Source organism: Nannospalax galili, unplaced genomic scaffold, assembly GCF_000622305.1.
Source record: "Nannospalax galili isolate Female #2095 unplaced genomic scaffold, S.galili_v1.0 scaffold453, whole genome shotgun sequence".
Taxonomy (NCBI): Eukaryota; Metazoa; Chordata; class Mammalia; order Rodentia; family Spalacidae; genus Nannospalax; species Nannospalax galili.
In genome coordinates this window covers 2,803,630-2,824,721 of record NW_008334081.1, presented here as the reverse complement: position 1 = coordinate 2,824,721, position 21,092 = coordinate 2,803,630, and the positions used below count along the sequence as shown (strand labels likewise).

General features: G+C 44.2%; 1 protein-coding gene and 1 non-coding gene across 4 annotated transcripts in view; one reads left to right on the top strand and one right to left on the bottom strand.

Moving 5' to 3' along the window:
• Positions 1–21,092, top strand: part of Thap4 (THAP domain containing 4) — a 51,172-nt gene that overhangs the window by 15,525 nt on the left and 14,555 nt on the right. For 2 of the 3 annotated variants that reach the window (XM_008829159.3, XM_017797168.2), the window contains exon 3: positions 16,021–16,180. In XM_008829159.3, coding sequence (XP_008827381.1) covers positions 16,021–16,180 — 160 coding nt within the window. Of the gene's footprint in view, positions 1–7,496; positions 7,594–16,020; positions 16,181–21,092 lie in introns of those variants that run through there. The other variant, XM_008829160.3, reaches the window with a different exon arrangement.
• On the bottom strand, positions 2,726–2,835 carry LOC115069619. The gene has a single exon (XR_003848872.1). It is a non-coding gene; the product is annotated as a U6 spliceosomal RNA (small nuclear RNA).

Sequence of the window (21,092 nt, the reverse complement as noted above, 5' to 3'; positions counted from 1 at the left end):
TTATTTTGATATATCACAGTGAAAGATTTATCGTCCTCTTTTTTTTTTTTTTTTTTTTTTTTTTTTTAAAAAAAAAAAAAAAAAAAAAAAAACCAGAGAGGTGGGTGGGGGAAGCCGGTGGTCATAAACAGTATCTTTGCATTGGTCCTGAGCGTAGAGGGAAAACTTCTGGTTTCTCACCATTCAGTACATGTGACAGGCATTGTGACGTAAGAAATATGCTGGCACAGAGCTCCTTAAATGCTTGGAATCCTGTGTTAGGGGTGACAGAGCATCTTCAGTTAATAACAAACACCTGAGTTTGTACTACTGCTGCAACTCCTCCAAGAGAAAGGCTAGTCACCACAGGACCCAAACATGTGATTGGAGGGATACTACCCAGGAGAAAGGGGCTAGAGACTGAGTTAATCACCAGCAGCCAGTGATTTGATCAGTGATGCGCATGTGATGAGGCCCCCACAAAACATAAAGAAGTTAACAGAACTTGTGGACTGACAAACATACAGAGTACTGAGGGGGTAGCACACTGGGAAGAGCTGGGAAACCCCACCCCCCCTTACACCCATCTCCCACACACACCCCTATACCTTGCCTTGAGAGTTATGATTTCTAATTCCATTGTGGTCTGAAAGGCATTGTATGATCTCTGTTCTTTGAGGTTTGTTGTGTTTTATGGCCCTGAAGGTAGTTACCTTTTTGGTTAACATTCCATGTGAATTTAAGATGAACATGCATTCTGCTCTTGTTGAATAGAACAACCTTAAGATATCTGCTACAGCCCTGTATCACTGATTTTTCTGCTTTCTGTATCTGTTCTTTTCTGGCAGAGGATGCTGCCTCCTGCTTCTGTGACAGGTTTACCTGCTTCAATAGTCCTGTCACTTTTGTCCCATACTTTTCAATGCTGCTGGATGTGGTGGCACACACCTTTAATCCCAACACTCTGGAGACAGAAGCAGGTGGATCTCTGTGAATTTGAGGCCAAGCTGGCCTACCATAAAGAAACCCTGTCTCCAAAATGACAAAAAAAATTTCAGTCATCTGCTATTTAAAGACATTTGCCTTAAAGACTGATTTCTGGAGAACTGAGACCTCTTTTTATTATGTAATGACCTTTATCCCTCATAATTTTCCTTGTTCTGGTGTCTCTTTTGTCTGACATTAATGTATCTTTATTGCTTTTTTTTTTTTTTTTTAGTGTATTGATGTAGTTTTTCTTTACCTTTACTATGTAGTTCAGCCTAACTTTGAACTCGAAAAAGTCTCAAGAAAGAAAAAATTGGTTAAGAAAACCTAGCCTGAGTTTGACCCTCAGCATGGCAAACGGAGGGGAGACGCTTCATCATGCCTCCACTTCTTTGTTAGTGCTCTTTCTTTTGATTTATATTTGAGTTTCTGACCTATATCATGTACTTTCCCTTATTTCTTTCAGAAAAGGGCTATTGGAAATAAATTTTCTAATCTTTGCTTGAGAAAGTCATTATTTCTTCCTAGCTTCTGAAGGGTGATCTCTCTGACTTCAGAATTACAAATAATTTTACCAGCTCCCACAAGTTTGCTTCTGACCCTCTGATCCTCACATGTGCATGTCATGATACACAGCACACAAACACACAAAAGCAGAGACAGACAGACACAAATAAAATGTAAAAATAAGCTGGGCGTGGTGGCGCATGTAATCCCAGCACTTGGGAGGCAGAGGCAGGTGGATCTCTTTGAGTTCGAGACCAGCCTGGTCTACATAGCGAGTTCTGGGTCAGCTGAGGCTACAGGGAGACCCTGTCTCAAAAAGACCAAAAAAAAAAAAAAGTAAAAATAAAATTTTTTATAACAAAATAAATTTTAGTTTTTAAATACTTTATGGTGTTATTTTATGTCTGAGTGTATTGCCTACATGTATGTAAGTGTACCTATGTCGTATGGTGCCCACAGAGGTCAGAAGGGAGTTTTGAACAGTAGTTAGGCACCATGTAGATACTGGGAATCGACCTCAGACCCTCTGCAAGAGCAGCCAGTGCTCCTAACTACTGGGGCATCTCTCCAGTCCCACAGTATAAAATTTATAATAGTAGCAAGTCACCCTGGTGTGCCACCATGCCCAGACATTTTTTATTATTTTTATTTTATGTGTATGAGTATATTGCCTTCATGTAGGTAGATGTACCCGTGTTATGCAGTGTCCATGAAGGTCAGGAGAGGGCATCAGATCCTCTGGAACTGGTTATAATAGACGGTTGTTAGCCGCCATGTGGGTGCTGAGAATTGAACCTGAGTCCTCTGCAAGAGCAGCCAGTGCTCTTAACTGCTGAGCTACCTCTCCAGTCCCAAGAGGTCCATTTTGTAAGAAGGCATATGTAAGATAATTTTTAGTGAAAAAGATTAGTACAAACTGGTAAATTCACAACAAACAATTCAATAAAAAAAAATGACTGCTGGTGAATAGTCACAGCTTATTTTAAGCCATAAAAAAACTTACTACATTTTAAAAAATATTTTATTTGTTGTTTTTATTTTATGTGTATGTGTGTATTGCCTGCATGTAGGTAAGTGCACCTGTGTCGTGCAATGTCTGAGGAGGTCAGAAGAGGCTGTCAGATCCCCTGGGACTGGAGTTAAGGACAGTTGTTAGCTGCCATGTGGGTGCTAGAATTCAAACCTGGGCCTTCTGCAAGAACAACCAGTGTTCTTAAATGCTGAGCCATCTCTTCAGCCCCTAATTATTTATTTTAATATGGACCTCTTTACGAGTTTGCATGTCATCCTTACGCAGGGGCCCTGCTAATCTTCTCTGTATTATTGTTCCAGTTTTAGTGTATGTGCTGCCAAAGTGAACACAAAATCCTTTCTTCTAAAAATATTTTTTATTTATTTTTATTTTCGTTTTGTTTATGTACCTTCATGTGCACCACAGCATACTTAGGGAGATCTGAGGACAATTTGTAGGAATTGGTTCTCTCCTTCCACCATGTCAGTCCCAGGGATCAAACTCAGGTCAGGCTTGGCAGCCTTAGCAGCAAGTGCCTTTTTTTGCTGAGCTATCTGGCTGGTCCCTCAAAATCCTGTCTTATCCAAACACATTTCCTTTTATCAGAAATGTATTTTTGAACCTACAACCGTTTATCTGTCTTTCCTATACTTGCTTGTTCCTTTCTGTCTTTCTCTTATAAAATTCCTGATGTAATTTAGGCTTTTCTCTTAAAGCCATAAAAGCTTGGACATAGGCCACATATGATCACTTCTTGTCTTTTTTTTTTTTTTTTTTTTTTTTGTCTTTTACAAAACAGATCTAGCTAGAGAAAGGTAGTGAAACAAACCTTTACTGATTAATTTTTTTTTTTTTTTTTTTTTAAGACAGGGTATCCCCTGGCTGGTGGCCTAGAACTCACTACGTAGACCAGGCTGGCCTTGAACTCACAGATATGCCTGGCCTGGTTAAATTTTTTAATAGCTATGTAACTTGTCTGGTGGCATCGTTTGTATAATACTATTAACCTTATTTTATCTTCACAAATTGAAAATAACTGATTTTTTTTTTTTAGATTACCTTTACATCTTACGAATTAAAAAGAATTAAGACTCAGTTTACTTTTTTGATTTACTTTTATTTACTAGACAGTTTGAAGTAAACCTTTTGGGAGGATTATGTATCTAAAGAAGGATAACACATATTCCAGGCTAATAGGCTAACAGCTGACCACGAAACAAAATAACATATAAGTAGTTCATAAAAGCAGTAATGAACACTGTAACAGAAGAAGCTCAGAGAACTGGCTGGGATATGGCACAATTGGTAAAGTGTTTGCCTAGCATGCACAAAGCCCTGGGTTCCATCCCCAGCACAGAAAAAAAAAAAAAAAAAAAAGTGTTGTGGCACAGGTCTATAATGCCAGCACCTTGGGAGATGGAGGCAGGAGGATTAGAAGTTCAAAGTCGTCCTCAGCCACATAACTGAATTCCAGGCCAGTCTGGGCTGCATGAGACTCTGTTTAAAAATAAAAAGCCAGGCGTGGTGGCACATGCCTTTAATCACAGCACTCGGGAGGCAGAGGCTGGCAGATCTGTGAGATCTCTGAGTTCAAGACCAGCCTGGTCTACATAGAGAGTTCCAGGCCAGCTGGGGCTACAGGAGACCCTGTCTCCAAAAGATTTAAGAGAGAGAGAGAGACACTGAGAGATTGAGATTCAAAGAACATTTGACATGATTACATTAATCAAGGTGGGAAATTTTACACGTAGGGACACAGAGCTCAGCCTAAACATTAAGAGGCCCTGAAGAAAGAAGGCAAAGAGGTCAGAGGTGAGGTATGTTTTATTGATTCACATTAAAGAATAAACCTTAGTTTTAGTAGAAAATATTTCCAGAGAGTTTTGTTTCCAGTTCCCTGTATAACAATTAAGTTATGACAAAGAAGGTCTAATTGCTGGAGACAGATTCAGTTTAATGTACCATTAGGTAGCCAGCATCTTTGGTCTGAGAGTGAGTATAAAAGACCAATATTTGCCAGGTGTGGTGGTGCACGCCTTTAATCCCAGCACTCGAGAGGCAGAGGCAGGCAGATCTCTGTGAGTTCGAGGCCAGCCTGGTCTACATAGCAAGTTCCAGATCAGCTGGGGCTACAGGGAGACCTTGTCTCAAAAAGACAAAAAAAAAGTGCAGTTTTTATTACAAAGGAAAGTAAGTTGTTTCTTTTGTTTTGTTTTGTTTTTTGTTTGAAAGTCTAAGGATTAAACTCAAGACTTTTTGAGAGTACATGTTGGGGAGTAGGTCAGAGGAGCTGCATTGTGGGTTACTGAAGGCACAGTGCTTACCCAGAAAGCACCTTTACTGTATTGGACTTCTCTGTGTGTCAGGGGTGAAATCCAGTCTTAATCAACTGACTCCTAAGCCCTCCACGGTTAAACTTGGTTTCAGTCTGGAGCTAAACCCATCAAGTCAACTTGATGCAAGTCCAGTCTCAAAGCAATGGATACTCACAAACTAAAACTCGCCATAAATCAGGGACAGGGGAATTCACAGTTCTGGAGAAAGCAATAACCTGGCTATCTGTCGCTCAGATGAGGAAGGAAGATGGCGGACAACATCAGCAACATGTCCTGCTCCTTCCCACTCAGTGTGAAGAATGCCAGGGTTGGAAAAGGAGTCAAGGGAAAGAGGGCTACTTTGACCTGCACCACCTGAGAGTGAAGAGGGCTTCCAAAAGGAAGGAAAGCAGCCTTTTACCCTTGTGGTATATGCTGAAAGGAACTCATCAGCTGATACCTTGATAGTGCCATGCTTGGGAATGGCAGCATGAGTGACTCTTGATCTTTTTTGGGGGCGGGGTAGTCATCTGAGCTCGTGCAGGAACTTGATCAGAGCAGTGTTCTGGAATATCTGCTTAGCACTGAGTTGAGTGCATCATATCAGATGGCAGAAGCCAAGGTAATGAAGGTGGGTTATCACCTAACGTGTCTAAGTCAGGCATAGTTTAATCTCTGCTGTGGCTACAGGTTCTGTCTACAGGCTACCTTTGGTTTCTCCAAACCCTCTAGCACTCCAGTGCCCTTGACTCTCTTTGTGCTGTCATCCTTGCCCATACTGGAGCCCTTGGTGTGATGGTAGATGTGGGGAGGGAAACCATCTGTACTTAGGGGGTTGATGTTAGCCCCGGAGTGACATGTGTCCTTGAGCCATGACTTTCACAAGTATTTTAAGGATTTTTTTTTTTTTTTTTTTTTTTTTTTGTCCCTTGGGTAAAACAGGAAGACTGGAGGAGTAAGGAGTGCCCTTCCCCAGGTGTGGTTAGTCCCCAGAAAGTCCACCTGAAGAATTAACCCTCGTTAGGGAGAAGGCTTTGTGGACTTGTTTTAGAATAGTCAGCCTATCTGAGACATGAAGTGATTTTTTTTTCCTTGACTTTTCACAGTGAGAATTTGGTGGCTTCTTAGAGGTTACCCTTGAAAATGTAGGGAAGGAACCCAGAACTGCAGCCCCTAAGAGGTTCTCAGGCTAACCCCTCTTCCTCCTGCATTTTTATCCAGGACTCTTGGAGTTCCTACCAACCTGTGTCTTCTGTAGTTTCTGCCCCATGAAGACTAATTTGGCCTGTGATTCTGTATTAAGGGAGCTGTTGGTGGTCTCATTTCCCTGATGGTCTGTGGAAAGCCATTATTTTTGTAGTTTTTGTTTCTTCTGTTTTTCTTGTAGGTAGGAATATGGTATTTAAAAATATTTTTATGCATATGAGTGTATTGCCTACATATATGTAAGTGCACTAGTCACTAGTATCATGCAGTGCCTGCATGGTTGTTAGCTGCCACAAGGGTGCTAGGAACTGAACCTGGGTCCTCTGTAAGAGCAGCAACTGCTTGTAACTACTGAGCCATCTCTCCAGGGTGCCACCCCACCACCACACACAGACACACACACACACCCCTGCCTTTTTTCAAAGCCATCTTTTTATTAATGTAAGCCATCTTCTTGACTGGCCTTTTGTTTGCTATGTAGACTAGACCTGTCTCTGGCAGTCTTCCTGCCTCTGTCTCCCACATGCTAGGATTACGGGTGTACACCACCATACCCAAGCTCTTATCAGAGTTGAGACTGGAAACTCCCATCATTGTTAGTTTGGGTATTTCTAATATGTGAGCAAGCTACTAACCATAATAACTTATTAGTCATCTAATCAGAGTCTGTCATTATAACAATTTTCAGTTGAGACTTTCCAGTGGATTAACTAGGTAATCAAACAGTGTCTGCAAATGATAATCACTAGAGCCTGTTCTTCACTTTGGAATTTTGTAGGAATATTTGTTCTGTTTTCCACTCATCATTTCTGGTTTTTCTGTGTCTGTGTGTGCCCCTTTTCATTATGAGTGATAAATTGGGCCTGTCAACTGGAGTCAGAGGGACCTCCTCATGCTGGAATTGGTTGTTCCTTCTACCTGGTGCAGTGCTATCAGCCTCCACTGTTGGCTACTGTGCATTACTGTATGATTAGTGTCATTTTCTCTGCTTACCACAGCAGGAAACACTGTTGCTAGAAGTGATGTAAGGCTGGCAGTCACTTGGAGGGGTTCTGTCCCCAGATCCCAGCCAGTATATCTTCTGCCTGTGTTGTGCAGGAGACAGAAGGGACCAAAAGCCTCTGTGTTTAAAGCTAAGTCAAGCAGAAGTCTAAGTCAGGAGCTTAGGCTTTTGGTAGCTGTTCTAGAAGAAACAGCTTCTATTCTGTGCCTGTCTGTTTTCCCACTTAGTAAATTGGTTCCCTCTGTTGCAGTCAGTAGAAATGGCAGAGGGTGGAAGTCATACTCCTTCTTCTGCGTGGGACAGTGAACTCTGGCCTAACCCTTACTCACAAGATAAAGCTTAGTTTCCAAAGTTCATTTTAGCTCTAAAATTCTGTGATCTCCTAGGCTGTCTTTGTCTTCCACATTCTTGCGAGGAGCAGTCTTTTGTAGTGGACTACAATTCCCAGAATGCTCTCTTTGGATTTGGCATTCACTTCCGGCAGCGTCTTAACAGCCAGGTACACACATTTCCCGTCAATTGGCAGAAAACAACCTTGAGGAACCTTGCCGGAGTGTGTCGGATTTCAGAAAACTTAGGGATGGGTAAGCCTGCTTTCAATGTCTAGGCCAAAATGAAAATTTGTTTGTTTTAGAAAATTTAAATTTTTATTTTTGCATTTTGATTGAAAGTTTAATAAAAGAAAATGCAGAGAAAAGCCTGCGTGATTTATTTGAAGAGACTGAAAGTTACAAATAGTCTAGATCCTTATTTTATTTTATTTTATTTTTTATTTTTTTGGTCTTTTTTGAGACAGGGTCTCCCTGTAGCCCTAGCTGTCCTAGAACTCACTACATAGACCACCAGGCTGGCCTTGAACTCACAGAAATCCTTATGCCTCTGCCTCCCGAGTGCTGGGATTAAAGGCGTGCGCCACCATGCCCGGCTAGATCCTTATTTTTAAAAAATTTTATAAATTCCATTTTGTTTTTATTTTCCTCATGAAGTTTGTTTTACATAGAGTAAAATACTCAGTTCTTGAGGCTGTAGTTTGGTGGATTTCAACAAATCTAGACTCCATAACCCAGGGTTTAAATTCTAGCATGATCCTGATTATCCCCACCCCCTGCCCCACGCATCAGTAAAAACAAGGAGAGTCGCCAAGGTTGGCGGCAGCTCCTAGGCCAGGGTTTCCAGGGTGGTGGAGGGGCAGAGAGAGTGCCAACCCAGGGCACTGCCCAAGCAAGCAGACTATTCAGTGCCTTCCTACTGCTGTTTTTCAGAAGTGTCTGTTCTGCACTGTCCCCGTATGGGCCACAGAACTCAGCTCTGAGCATTCTGATGTGTGGGCACATAGGGTGCCTATCGTTTTCAGTCACAAGTTTCCTAGTCAAGTCATCATCGAGTCCCCAGTCCTCTGACCTTTCACTTGCTGGGTGTCATAGACCAACCCATGACATTCCACAGGAGTGGCACTGCCTGAGCTCATAGGTCTGCCTCTAGAAAGACCTGCTGAACTCTAGTTTTATGAAGTGGCCTGCCATGGCCTGAGCATCTTCCCGTTGATTCACAAGCACCCAGTGAATGGGCATTAGCCAGAACTTAGTGAGAGCAAGCTATAGCACCCAGCAGTCTCTCCTGCCTGCTTCTCCAGTAGATGCTGGGTAGGTCTCTTCCTGGTGATTCTTTTTTTAAATTTTTATTTTATATGTATGCGTGTACGGTCTGCATGTAGGTGAGTGCACCCGTGTTGTGCAGTGCCTGCAGAGGACAAAAGAGGCTGTCGGATCCCCTGGAACTGGAGTTGCGGACAGTTGTTAGCTGCTGTGTGGGTGCTGAGATTCGAACCCAGGTCTTCTGCAAGAACATTCAGTATTCTTAACCACTGAGCCATCTTTCCCGTCCCTCTTCCTGGTGATTCTAACTGACCTGAGGCTGTTGTCCATCTCAGGCCTGTGGTCCTCACATCTTTACTCTGCCTTCCTGCCCCATTGCCTTCCTTTCTTTTTGTGTCCCCGCCACCCAACTCCCTTGGGACACCTCTACCTCCCTGACCACATGATATCCAAGTCTTTTCCCACTCTGGTTCAGATAATTTTGTCCTGCCAGCCCCAGACTTGAAACACAACTCGAAATCTGTGCTTATACAGGGACAGTAGGCACAGCTGGGCCCTGACTCATACCCATAGGCCCAAGTGCCTAGCAGTTTACAGCCTGGTGGCCTTCCTCTCTACCATAGCCCAGCCTTCCCTGTGAGACCCTCCAGGCCTTGGCCATGCAGCTCCTTATTATCCCTGCCCCTCTTCTACCCATCATGCCCATTCCTTAGTATCACAGGATGCTCAGCATTCCCACTTCCTCAGCTGGCTACTTCCTGTGGTACTGCTCCCTGTCTGGAACCTGCACCCAGTACAACCTGCACCCAGTCTCCCCCTCTCTGGGCTCTTGGTGCCTGTCTCCTTTTGACATCCTTCTTTATTTTGTCAGAATTCTTCAATAAATCCCTCTGTCTAGTATTGAAAGAGGGTTAGCAGAAACTCTAGGGACCATTCCTCCTACATGAAAACCTTCCAGCTCTGAACACAGTTCAAGCTGGCCAAGGTTTCAAGAAGGGCAGTTCCTGCCCCAGGCTAACTCTCTTCACCAACCCCACTCCAGGCTCTCACAGGTATTTCATATCAAACTGTTGTTTGCTTCCTCTTCCTTTGTTGGGCTGGTAACTGAATACTTCCTCAGCTGGCTAGTTCCTGTGGTACTGGTGCCTGTCTGGAACCTGAACCCAGTACAACTCCAATAGTGTGACATCTACTCGCAGATGCAGCTGCAGGCTTGGATATTGCTATTGAGTTGGTCCTGCTGAACAGAGCCTTTTCACTTCTTAGCCAGAAGAGGAGAAAGAATAAGGGGAGGGAGCAAGTGGGCAAAGGACAGCCGTGTGTGGTGCATGGTGGTGGCTCCCAAGGCTGTGACTAATTGGTGGACCAGATAGCCAGGACCAGGTGACTCACCACAGGTTGTTTAAATTTGTCCAAATCACAGGGCTGGAGAGATGGCTCAGCGGTTAAGAACACTGGTTGTTGCAGAAGACCCGGGTTCAAATTCTAGCACCCACATGGCAGCTAACAACTGTCTGTAACTCCAGTTCCAGGGCATCCGACAGCCTCTTCTGACCTCTGTGGGCATTGCACAACATGGGTGCACTTACCAACATGTAGGAAATACATACATACACATAAAATAAAAAATAAATAAAAAATATCTTTAGAAAGTGGGTTATTTTATCCCTAAATCAATGTTTCTGGTTTACTGAAATATTAAAGCATAGCAATGTTGCCACAGCAGACATTATTATTAATATTTATATTAATATAATATTGATATTTACTATTTTTATTTTATGTGTATGAGTATATTGCCTGCCTGTAAGTGCACTCACGTTGTGTGATGCCCACAGAGGTCAGAAGAGGGCATCAGATCCCCTGGATCTGGAGTTAATGGATGGAGGGACGATTCTAGCAGCTATGTGTGTACTGGGAATCAAACCCAGGTCCTCTGCAAGAGTAGCCAGTGCTCTTAACCACTGAGCTATCTCTCCAGCTCCTGTAACTAATTTAAGTTTTATTTTATATATACACAACCTACATGCCTGGTGCCCTTGGAGTTTAGAAGAAGGTGTCAGATCCCCTGGAACTGGAGTTAACAGGAGGTTTTGAGCCACCATGTATCCTGAGAACCAAACCCAGGTCCTCTGCAAGAGCAGCAAGTAATCTTAACTGAAGACCTATCTCTCCAGTCTCTGGTGTAGCATTTTGGGGTGAGGGGGGATGTTGTTTGTTTTTGAGACAAAGTCTCCCTGTGGCCCCAGCTGACCTAGAACACTCTATGTGTAAACCAGACTGCCTTGATCTCACAGAAATCTGTCTTGTCTCCCCAGTGTTGGGATTAAAGGTGTGCACCACCATACCCAGCCTACTGTAAATAATTTTAATGATTATTGTATTTGACCTCATTATCCAAAACTGCCATTTCACCAAGTGACTAAGAATTCAAAAGTCCTAAGATACTGGAAATTCCTTTTCTGGACTGAGTTTGGGGAAGCCTGTCAGTGTCTCATGCTGAGCACTTCTCTGGACTAGCCACATCTCCAATGCCTCAGGGTGGCTCTGCCAGGTCTGCAGCCTGCATGGGGCACAAGAAACTGAGGCACACTATAAGGTCCTTGCTGCTTATGTTGTCTCCTTATGGTCTTGTCAACTGGTCCGGTGCCTTCTGTCATGGCGCAACACTGATCTGCTCTCTTTTTGTAATGGGCACCTGACATTCACAAGAGTGTAATCAGGTAATTACAGTCCAACTTCTTTCACTCAGGCTCACTTGTGTTATGGCACAGTTTGTACCTCATTCCTTTTTTTTTTTTCCTCTCCTTTTTATGACTGAATAATGTTCATTGTTTGGATGTACTGTATTGTTCCCATTCATCAGGTATTGGATGTGAGTTGTTCTACTTGTGGCTATGATGGATAGTGAGATCTGACTTTCGTGGGTATTTCATTTCTGTTGGGCTTGTACCTGTGGTCCTGCTCCATGCTCAACTTTTTAAAAAGCTATTAAATCTTGCATTTATCTACAGTATTGTATTCCATAGTTTGGGCAGTTTTTTGTTTGGTCTTCTTTTTTGCTTTACAGTATTGAATATCAAACCCAGGGCTCTTAGCATGCTAGATGAGTACGCTGGCTGCATTCATGCTGCCCTTGGGAAATGCATGTCTTCGATGAAAGAACTCCCTTTACCTGTGCTTCTGTGTCTTCACTTTTGCCCCTTGGGCTCCTTTCTGTTGCAGCTTCATTTGGCTGGTGATTGGATTTTGCCTTTTCTTTCCCCCTTTTTTTATCCCCCATCTTTTGAGACAGGGTCTCCCTAGAGCCCCAGCTGGGGCCTGGAACTCACTATGTGGACCAGGCTGGCATTGAACTTACAGAGATCCGCCTGTCTCTGCCTCCCGAGTGCTGGGATCAAAGGCATGCACCACCACGCCCGGCTAAAATAAATCTTTTTAAAAAACAACTCACTACATGTTTATGCATGAAGGCCCTGTTGGCTCTGGATAAATCACAGTGTACTTCCCCATTGTGTGTCACTCTTCCTGTGTGCGTATAATAGTGCCTATCCCTTAGCTGAGGCAAGCTGAGCTATGGATGCATACTTTTCCCTCCGTAGTATGAATGCACTGGAGCCTAAGCTAGTGGCTTTCCTATGGTCCAGTGGTATCACTGCATACAGAAGCTGGCCTACTCATTTCCTGTTCTGGCAACTACATCAGCATCCTGCTGTCCGTCCAGGGCCAGAGAAGGCTCCCAGGCCTAAGAGTTGAGGCTCCTTCTCAACAGCCAGCAGACATGATGGGCTTTTCTGTGTTGGCCTTGCTCTGATGGTATCCTATCCCCACAGTGGTGGTATCATTCCTAATTCCACTCCTTGGCTTCACTTCCACTATGTGGGTTCAGGGGATCTAACTCAGGTTGTCAGGTTTGGTGGCATACCTGCTAAACTACCTTTTTTTTTTTTTTTTAATTCCTGGAAGAGGCAGATTGCTTACTTTATTGCATCCCAGAAAGAAACTAAGACAGATCAGAGAGAAGAAAGAACGGGATCACTCTTGGTCTGTCTCTGCCTCATTTTTTCCTTCTATATCTCTTTATTTCTGTCTTCCCTCTCCTGGTCTCTGTTTCTCACCTGACATTTGAGGATCGTCCTCCCTGAGAATCTCCCTGTCTGGGCAGGAGTAGGAAAGGTGTGGGCAGCCAGAATTTCAGGGAGCCTGAGCTTGTTCCTGCTGGAGGAGTGCTTATCAAGCAGGAGAGGCTAAGCATGACCCCTGCCAGAGGGGTCCATAATGGAGGCAGTACCAGGCTGGGATAAGGGGCTTCAGAGGACATTGAAGATAGGGAACAGGCATAGTGGACTCTGGTAAGGGGCATCTGTGTCTGGAGCTTGTGATATTCATTGAGTCTCCTCTAATGGGGTGGAGACTTCCCCTTTAATGACTGGAGCCAGGGTGTGGGACTTGAAGTTTAGTGCAATATCCACCCTTGGCTCTGCCTCCTGACATAGTGGGTCTGTGCTGTCTGCTGTTACAAGCTCCCACCCTAGGAGGGCAGGCATGGGTCATCACTGTCCTGGCAGGAAAGAAAACCAGAAAAACAAAATTTCAAGGGGAAGAGAGTAAAGAGACTGCAACTGACAGGCATATAGGACATGCACACTCTGGAATGACATACTAACCAACCCCATGCTGAGAGACGTGTATAAACATACATACTCACGAGGTACACAGTTGATAGGAACATGGATCACAGCCAGACGAAGCCTCCATCTACTCCCCATACCCAGAGTGCTGAGTTAGTCTTCACACTTTAGTTGAAACCCCCACCCTAAGGTGCAGAGGTCAGCTGGAAAACACCCAGCAGGGCTTATGACCTATGGCTGTTCCCGTACAGGGCCTAGAGAACTTGGCTATGCTCAACAAGGCAAGGCAGGCTGTGAAAATCGTCTTTTCCCTGCTGTGACTGCTCCATACATGTCAGGCCAGAGATTCCCCAAGGGACTTGAGGTTTACAGAGAATACATCTTTTCAGTGCTGAACCTGGTAAAAATCTACTGAGCTATAGAGAGTCCCTAAAGCCTTTACTGCCTATTTGAAAAATAATGACTTGTGTTAAAGTACAGGACTGGACTGAGTGTGTGGCTCTGTTGGTAGAGTGCGTGCCCAGCATCCGCAAGGCCTTGGGTTCAGTCCCCTGCACCCTAAAAAAATACGCATGGTAGTGGCTGCCTGTAATCCCAGCACACAGGAAGTGGAGGCAGGAGGATCTGGAGTTCAAGGTCATCCTCTCCCTACATAGTTCAAGTTCAGCCGGAGATACATGGGACCCTATTCAAAAAAGAAAAGGGAAAGATGGACTGGTGAGATGACTCAGTAGTTAAGAACACTTGCTCCTCTTCCAGAGGGCCTGAGCTTACTTCCTAGCACCCATGTCGGGTAGCTCACTCCCTCCTGTAATTCCAGCTCCATGGGATCTGATATCCTTTTCTGGCCTCCTCAGGTACCCACACTCATGTGGCATATACTCACACAGACATATATACATGAAAATAATAAAAAAAAATTTAAAAAGAAAAAGATAATCCCGGACTTGTATCTCAAATGACTAGACTTGGGATTCCTATTGGCAGACCTCGCCCCCAGATCTTCCTGGGTATTCCTCCATATTTCTGCCACCCTTTGGTGGTAACTGGTCTTCTCAGCTGCTCAGGGTGGACCCTTTATATCCAAGCCATCAGCAAATCTGATTGGCTTAGCCTTCAAGATGAATCCAGAATCCTGTCCTTTCTATCACCACCACCTCTGCCACCTGTCGCAAGCCGCCTCCTCTGCCACCAGGACCTTTCTGTCTCATGTCTTCACAATCTGCTCTTTGACAGTTGATGTGCAGCCAGCACAGTTCAAGGGAGGCCATCCTGCCCCTTTTAAGTAAACTCTCAGAATACTCACAAGAGCCCCTATCCCCTTTCCAGCTCATCTGGTATGCTTATTTCTTCGTGACTCACCAGTCCTCCCCCCACTGGAGCATCCACTAGGCAGGGTAGGCAGTAATGTGTGTTCTTTGAGCAAGCTGCTGTATCTATCTCCAGGGAAATGTCTGGCATGTTGAATGAGCTGATGTAGCCATCCCAGGTGACAGGCAGAGCAGAGGTCTTGCCAGCCCAGTTCTTCCAGAGTTTATACTCTGTTTCTAAAGCTTTTTTTCTGTTTCCTTAAAGGCTGCACTGAAGTCCTGATTGTGAAGTTCTTTATTATTGAATCAGAGTTGTATCCAAGTTAAAATGTTCCTCACTCTGCAACTTTTCACAGGCAGCTTGAAAAGGAAGTCCTGAGAGAGGCAAGCCAGGCTTCCACTCCTGCTCTACCAGCCTGGCTTGCCTGCCCTGAGCCTGATCGCCACCTTCCATCACTATGGTTCTTGCTGTGTGCCCTGGCTCTGCCACTAGGCCCAGCCCCTCGTTGGCTTTTTGGTCTTCTCTACCTGTGGGACCCTTTAAAGATCTCTCTTAACTGAATATTCTTCCCAGTGCTTTCACATGAATAGCTCAAGGCCGTGTGATTTCAGAGCTGAGGTGGTTCCAAAAGCTTCTGTCCTGGCTAGCCTGATAGATTTGGCTCGGAGGACACTTTGATGGTTGTTGGTCTCTGAAAATGGGTCTCTGCCTTGGTATCTGTTGGTAGATTAAAAAAAATCCCACGTGGTAGATTAATGAGCTCATGCATCTCCTGTTCTTCCTACAAGTTGAATTCCAAATTCCAGGTTCAAGTACTCAGATTTGAGGTATAAGAAAACACCAGAAGTGGGTCCTAGCAGGCAGAGTTCTGGCCACATGTGAGAATCATCTTGGTGGACTGTACTAGGCACCTGCATAGCCTCCAGCAGAGTGGAAGTAATGTCACCCTTAGGGTCATGTGACCTAACCCCAGAAAGCTGCTTCTGAGCAGCACTCAGCCCCTCTGTCCCCACAGAACTGCCTGACAGATTAGCCTTACCCCACTGCCCTTCAACCCTGCTTCTCAACCCCTCAATTCAGCAGGTATTATCATCTTCACAGTAGTGAAGGAAACAGCTTAACCCTGCTGGGAGAAAGAGTCAAGTCTTCTGTGTAGTTGCCAGCCATGCAGGCGCAGCCCTGCTCCCCCTCAGAGCCACACTGCCTTCATGTCCCTGCTGCTCTCTACCTCATTCTGTCTGCACCTTCTCTCACTTACTAAATCCCAGTGCCAGGACTCCTGATGGGGGTTGGGGGCAGGGGCCAGACTTCTGTGGGCACTGCAGAGGTTCTGAAGAGGATCTCACCACAGAGCGTTTAGGTTTTGTGGCTGTTGTAGAGACAGCACACTGCAGCAACATGTAGATCTCCACCCAAAGACCATCAAGCCACTAAAGGAAGCAAGTTGCTCACTGTCCCATCCTTTCATCCTCAGAGCCTCCCAAGATGAACCCAGTGGTGGAGCCGCTGTCCTGGATGCTGGGCACCTGGCTGTCAGACCCTCCAGGAGCCGGGACCTTTCCAACACTGCAGCCCTTCCAGTACCTGGAGGAGGTGCACATCTCCCATGTGGGCCAGCCTATGCTCAACTTCTCGTAAGTCCCCACCTGGCTCATGGGACGCCTAGGTCTGCACATAACTTCAAATTGAGCAAAGACAAATGCCAAGAGGAAGATGCAAAAGTAGCTTTTGATCTGCCTCGGAAAAGCACTTCCTTCCTTCCCAGGACCTGGCAGCTGAAGCACAGGGTGGGTGAAATGGGACTTTAAGATGTCAGGCAGTCCACAAGTTTACAGGCGTGTTGATCCAAGCAGAAAAAAAAAGTATATGTGTTTAATTAAACCTCTAGTGTCGGTCTATTCTGTGTGGAAATCAGTCATCCAGGGTAAAAAATAAGATGTGGCTTGCTTTTACATTTGCCTCTGAACTAGCTGAAGGTTCAGTCAAGCTATTAATATTGTGGTTCTCAGAATCTTTCCATACAATAAACCGAAAACCCTGTAAGGTCCTTCCCTATGTCTATATGTGTGTGCACAGGCACACAAACAGACACACACAAATAGGAAATAGTGCTACTTTTAAGGAGACAGAGTTGGGTAGGATGACTGAAATGTAATTACAAAGGTAATACATAATGTTTTAAAAATTCTTAGGGTAAAGCATAGCTCAATGATAGGGTCCTTGCTTAGCATGTACAAGACTCTGGGTTCATTCCCTAACACCTCAGAAAGGCCAAATAATAAAGAAATACAGAAACTAAAAAGTAAAATTCTATCCCTGTTTCAGTCTCCACTCCAGAGTTCTGTGTTAAGAATCTTACTAAATCGGGGCTGGAGAGATGGCCCCGCAGTTAAGAGTACTGACTGCTCTTGGAGAGGACCTGGGTTCAATTCCCAGCACCCACATGGCGGCTACAAACCATCCCTAACTCCAGTTCCAGGGGAATCCAACACCCTCCTCTGACCTCTGCAGCATTGCATGACACAGGTGCATTCATATACATGTAGGCAATATACTCATACACATAAAAAATAATAAATTAAATATATATATATGTTAAATATATATATATTTTTTCTTTTAAATAATCTAGCCAGGCATGGTGGTGCACGCCTGTAGTCCCAGCACTTGGGAGGCAGAGGCAGGCCGATTTCTGCGAGTTCAAGGCCAGCCTAGTCTACATAGTGAGTTCTAAGACAGCTGGGGCTACAGGGTGACCCTGTTTCAAAAAGACGAAAAAAAAAAAAAAGAAAAGAATCTTACTAAATCATCTTATTGGTACAGGTTGAGTATCCCTTACCTGAAATGCCTGTAGAATTGTTTCAGATCCAGAGATTTTTGGTCTGAGGATATTAGCATAGACTGTACTGGGGGAACATCCCTAATATACAAATCCAAATCCAAATTCTCTATAATTCAAAACTTGTTGAGCACTAATATGATGTCATTTTGGGTTTTGGATTTTCAGATCAGGATACCTGAATTTGTTTTGTTATCGTTACTGTTTTCATTTGTTTTGTTTTGTTTGAGAAAGCACATCATGAGCCGGGTGTGGTGGTGCATGCCTTTAGATCCCAGTGCTCAGGAAGCAGAGGTAGGTAGATCTCTTGTGAGTTCAAGGACATCCTGGTCTACATAGCTAGTTCCAGGCCAACTGGGGCTACAGGGAGATCCTGTCTCAAAAAGACCAAAAATAGAGTATCCCCAAACTGAAACTCACTGTATATCCTAGACTGACCTCAAACTCACAATCCTCTTGCCTCAGCTACCACAGTACTAGTGTTATAGGCATGTACCACCATGCCTAGCAATATTACTTTGCCCTTATTTATTTAATTAAACATAATACAAAATGATATAAGATGATACATTTTAAAACAAGATTGTCTGATTGTGGAGACACATGCCTACAGTTTCAGTGTTCTGGAGGCTAAGGCAGGAGAATCTTGAGTTCCAGGTTTGCCTCAGCTACTCAGCGAGACACCTCCCTATAAATAAATTAATTAAATAAGTAAGAGAAAGAATGAAGGAAAAAGAAAGGAAAGAGAGAGAGAGAGAGAGAGAGAGAGGGAGAGAGAGAGAGAGAGAAAGGAAAGAAAGAAAGAAAGAAAGAAGAAAAGCCAGCCAGGCATGGTGGCAGATACCTTTAATTCCAGCACTTGGGAGGCAAAGGACAGATCTCTGTGAGTTTGAGGCCAGCCTAGTCAGGGCTACAAAGTGAGACCCTGTCTCAGAACTAAAAGATAGCTTTGCACATAAACCAAAACCTAGAAATTCTGAGTACTACAGAATAATCTAGAATAGCTGAATTAGATGGCTCATACCTACAGTCCCAGCACTTTCTAGGCAGAAACAGGAGGATCAGAAGTTCAAGACCTGCCTGGGCTACATAAGAAGACTCTGTCTCAAAATTTAAAAAGTAAAGAGAGCATGTCCTGGGTTCAATTCCCAGCACTAGGAAAAAAAACAAAACAAAACATGTAAATGGGGCTGGCAAGATGGCTCAGCGATTAAGAATACTGACTGCTCTTGCAGAGGACCTGGGTTTGGTTCCCAGCATCCACATGGTGGCTAACAACTGTCCTTAACTCCAGTTCCAGGGGATCCAATGCCCTCTTTTGGCCTCTGTGGCATTGCACAACACAGAAGCACTTATATCCATGCAGGCAAAACAGTCATACATATAAAATAAAAATAAATGCCAGGTGTGGTAGTACATGCCTTTAGTCTTGATAGGGTAGGGTTCTGTGTGACTGCCTGCAATGTTTACAGATGTGCCTAGAACTGCAGACCTGAGGTGCAAGAGCTGAAAAGGCCTCTGAGAAAGGATACTCCATATTGTTGAGATGTTCTTGAGTGTAGCTAGTGCTACGTGTTTGAGGCCTTGGGTTCAATCCCAGCACCGTACACACTCATAAAGAATAATTTCCTGTCCTTAAGAGTTGATCAACTGGCAAAATGAACAAAGAAGTGGAAGGGTAGTGACAAGATTCAATGTATGGGTTAAAAGCTGGAGGAGCCACTTTTGGTCAGATTAGATTATACCCCTGCAAACATATGGCTAATGCCCCTTCCACAGTGTTTTTTACATTGCTCTGTGAACTTCTCCTGGAGAGACATGAGCTATTCACCCCAGATAGGGCATCAACCAAAATCAAGATTCTACCAAGATCTAACTTGGTGAACCTGTGAGTTTTGGGGGCTTACTTAGAAAACATGGGTAAGGGTTACATAGAGGAATGTGAGTGACCCCCAAACAGCTGTATCACCATAGTCTTACCCTGTCATGAATGGCGTCCTCATAGAGGCTACAGCATGGAGTTCCCTTATAGTTAACCTTCTATTTCCTATACAGTCTACCATCTCCCAAGACCACTTGCAGCCGTTGGATTGGCAGGAGAGGGTACTGGATGGGATCCCTGGTGCAGGTCCTGTGCTGAGTGTTGGCAGCTCCCTTACCATGTGGCTATCACCATATTATTCTGCATATTTTGTTGCCATGGCTACTGAGTCAAGGAAATCTCTGCCTCAAGATGCCAATAGGATGATCATGTTGTACCTGAAGGAAAAGGCTATCTTACAACATTCTACCCCTTTCCCTTATTTCTGACATTCTTTCACCCCCTTTCTGTAAAGTTCCTTTAGCCTTAGAAGGGTAATATGTATATGATCCTTTTTTAAACATTGGTCCACCATATCACTTTAACAGTCACTTATTCTCAGCAGTTTAGCCAATTAAGTCTCTCCACCTTACCACCTCACACACTGTGAGGTCTGCTTCCAAGGCCAATAGCATTTGTTCTCTGTGGGCATAAACAGATGTTTAGAAGGCCGTTTGGTAGGCACATATATCAGTTTAACGAAACAAAATCCATCCCGAGGCTTGTAGCCTTTCCAGTCACAGATTTTGCTGATCTACAGTACCAAATGTGAATTCTCTTCTGTAGAAATCCAGAAAGTTACTGGTTGTACTAGTAACAGTTATGCACCAACAGACACATCTTGCCTAGCAGTCTGACAGTGCAGCACTCAGGAGCTGCAGGCTAGCAGGACTGTGGGTGACAGTTCTTCCCAGCTGAGTCCCAGCTTGATTTCTGCATGGCCTGTACCCAGAGCCTGCAGTGTCCTCAGAGTAGCTTCCTGCCTTCGAGTTCTGCAGTGTAGCTAACAGTAGTGCCAGTAGTTATCATCTGAGGACTCCCTAACCAGCAAGCAGCTCTCAACAGGTAACCCAGTTCTCACACTAGGATTTTCATTCTAATGCCCTTATAGCATCGAAGCCATGCAGTATACTTTCTTTTAGGCTCTAACTTTTATTTTTTTAACATTTTATTTATTATTTTTATTTTATATGTGTGTGTATATTGCCTGCATGTGTGTATGTGCACCCGTGTTGTACAATACCCACAGAGTTCAAAAGAGGGCATTGGATCCCCTGGAACTGGAGTTACAGACAGTAGTTAGCCACCATGTGGATGCTGGGAATTAAACCTGGGTCCTCTGCAAGAGCAGTCAGTGCTCTTAACCGCTGAGCCATCTCCCCAGCCCTATAACTTCTTTTTTAACTTTTTTTTTCCAAATCCTTTTTCTTTTTTTTTTTTTCTCCTTTTCTCTTTTTTGAGACAGGGTCTCCTGTAGTCATAGCTGGCCTGGATTTGCTATGGAGACCAGACTGTCCTCAAACTCACAGAGATCCACTTGGCTCTGCCTCCCAAGAACTGGGATCAAAGGCACGAGCCACCACACCCAGCTCCAAATACTTTTCTAAATCTATAAAACATTCAAAGGTTAGCTTTATACCACTCATGTAATGAAACCATTTTTAGAGCATGGGCAGGATATCTCAAGACCCACAGCCAAGCAAGTGCCAGTTGACCTCAGGAGTCAGCAACTAAAAGGGAGATAACAACAGACAAATTTTCAAAAGATCCAATATAGCATGAAAACACTTTCTCCCTCGTATCAGTTGTTTCTTTAAAAGAGCACGTTGGGTGTGGTGGCATGGAT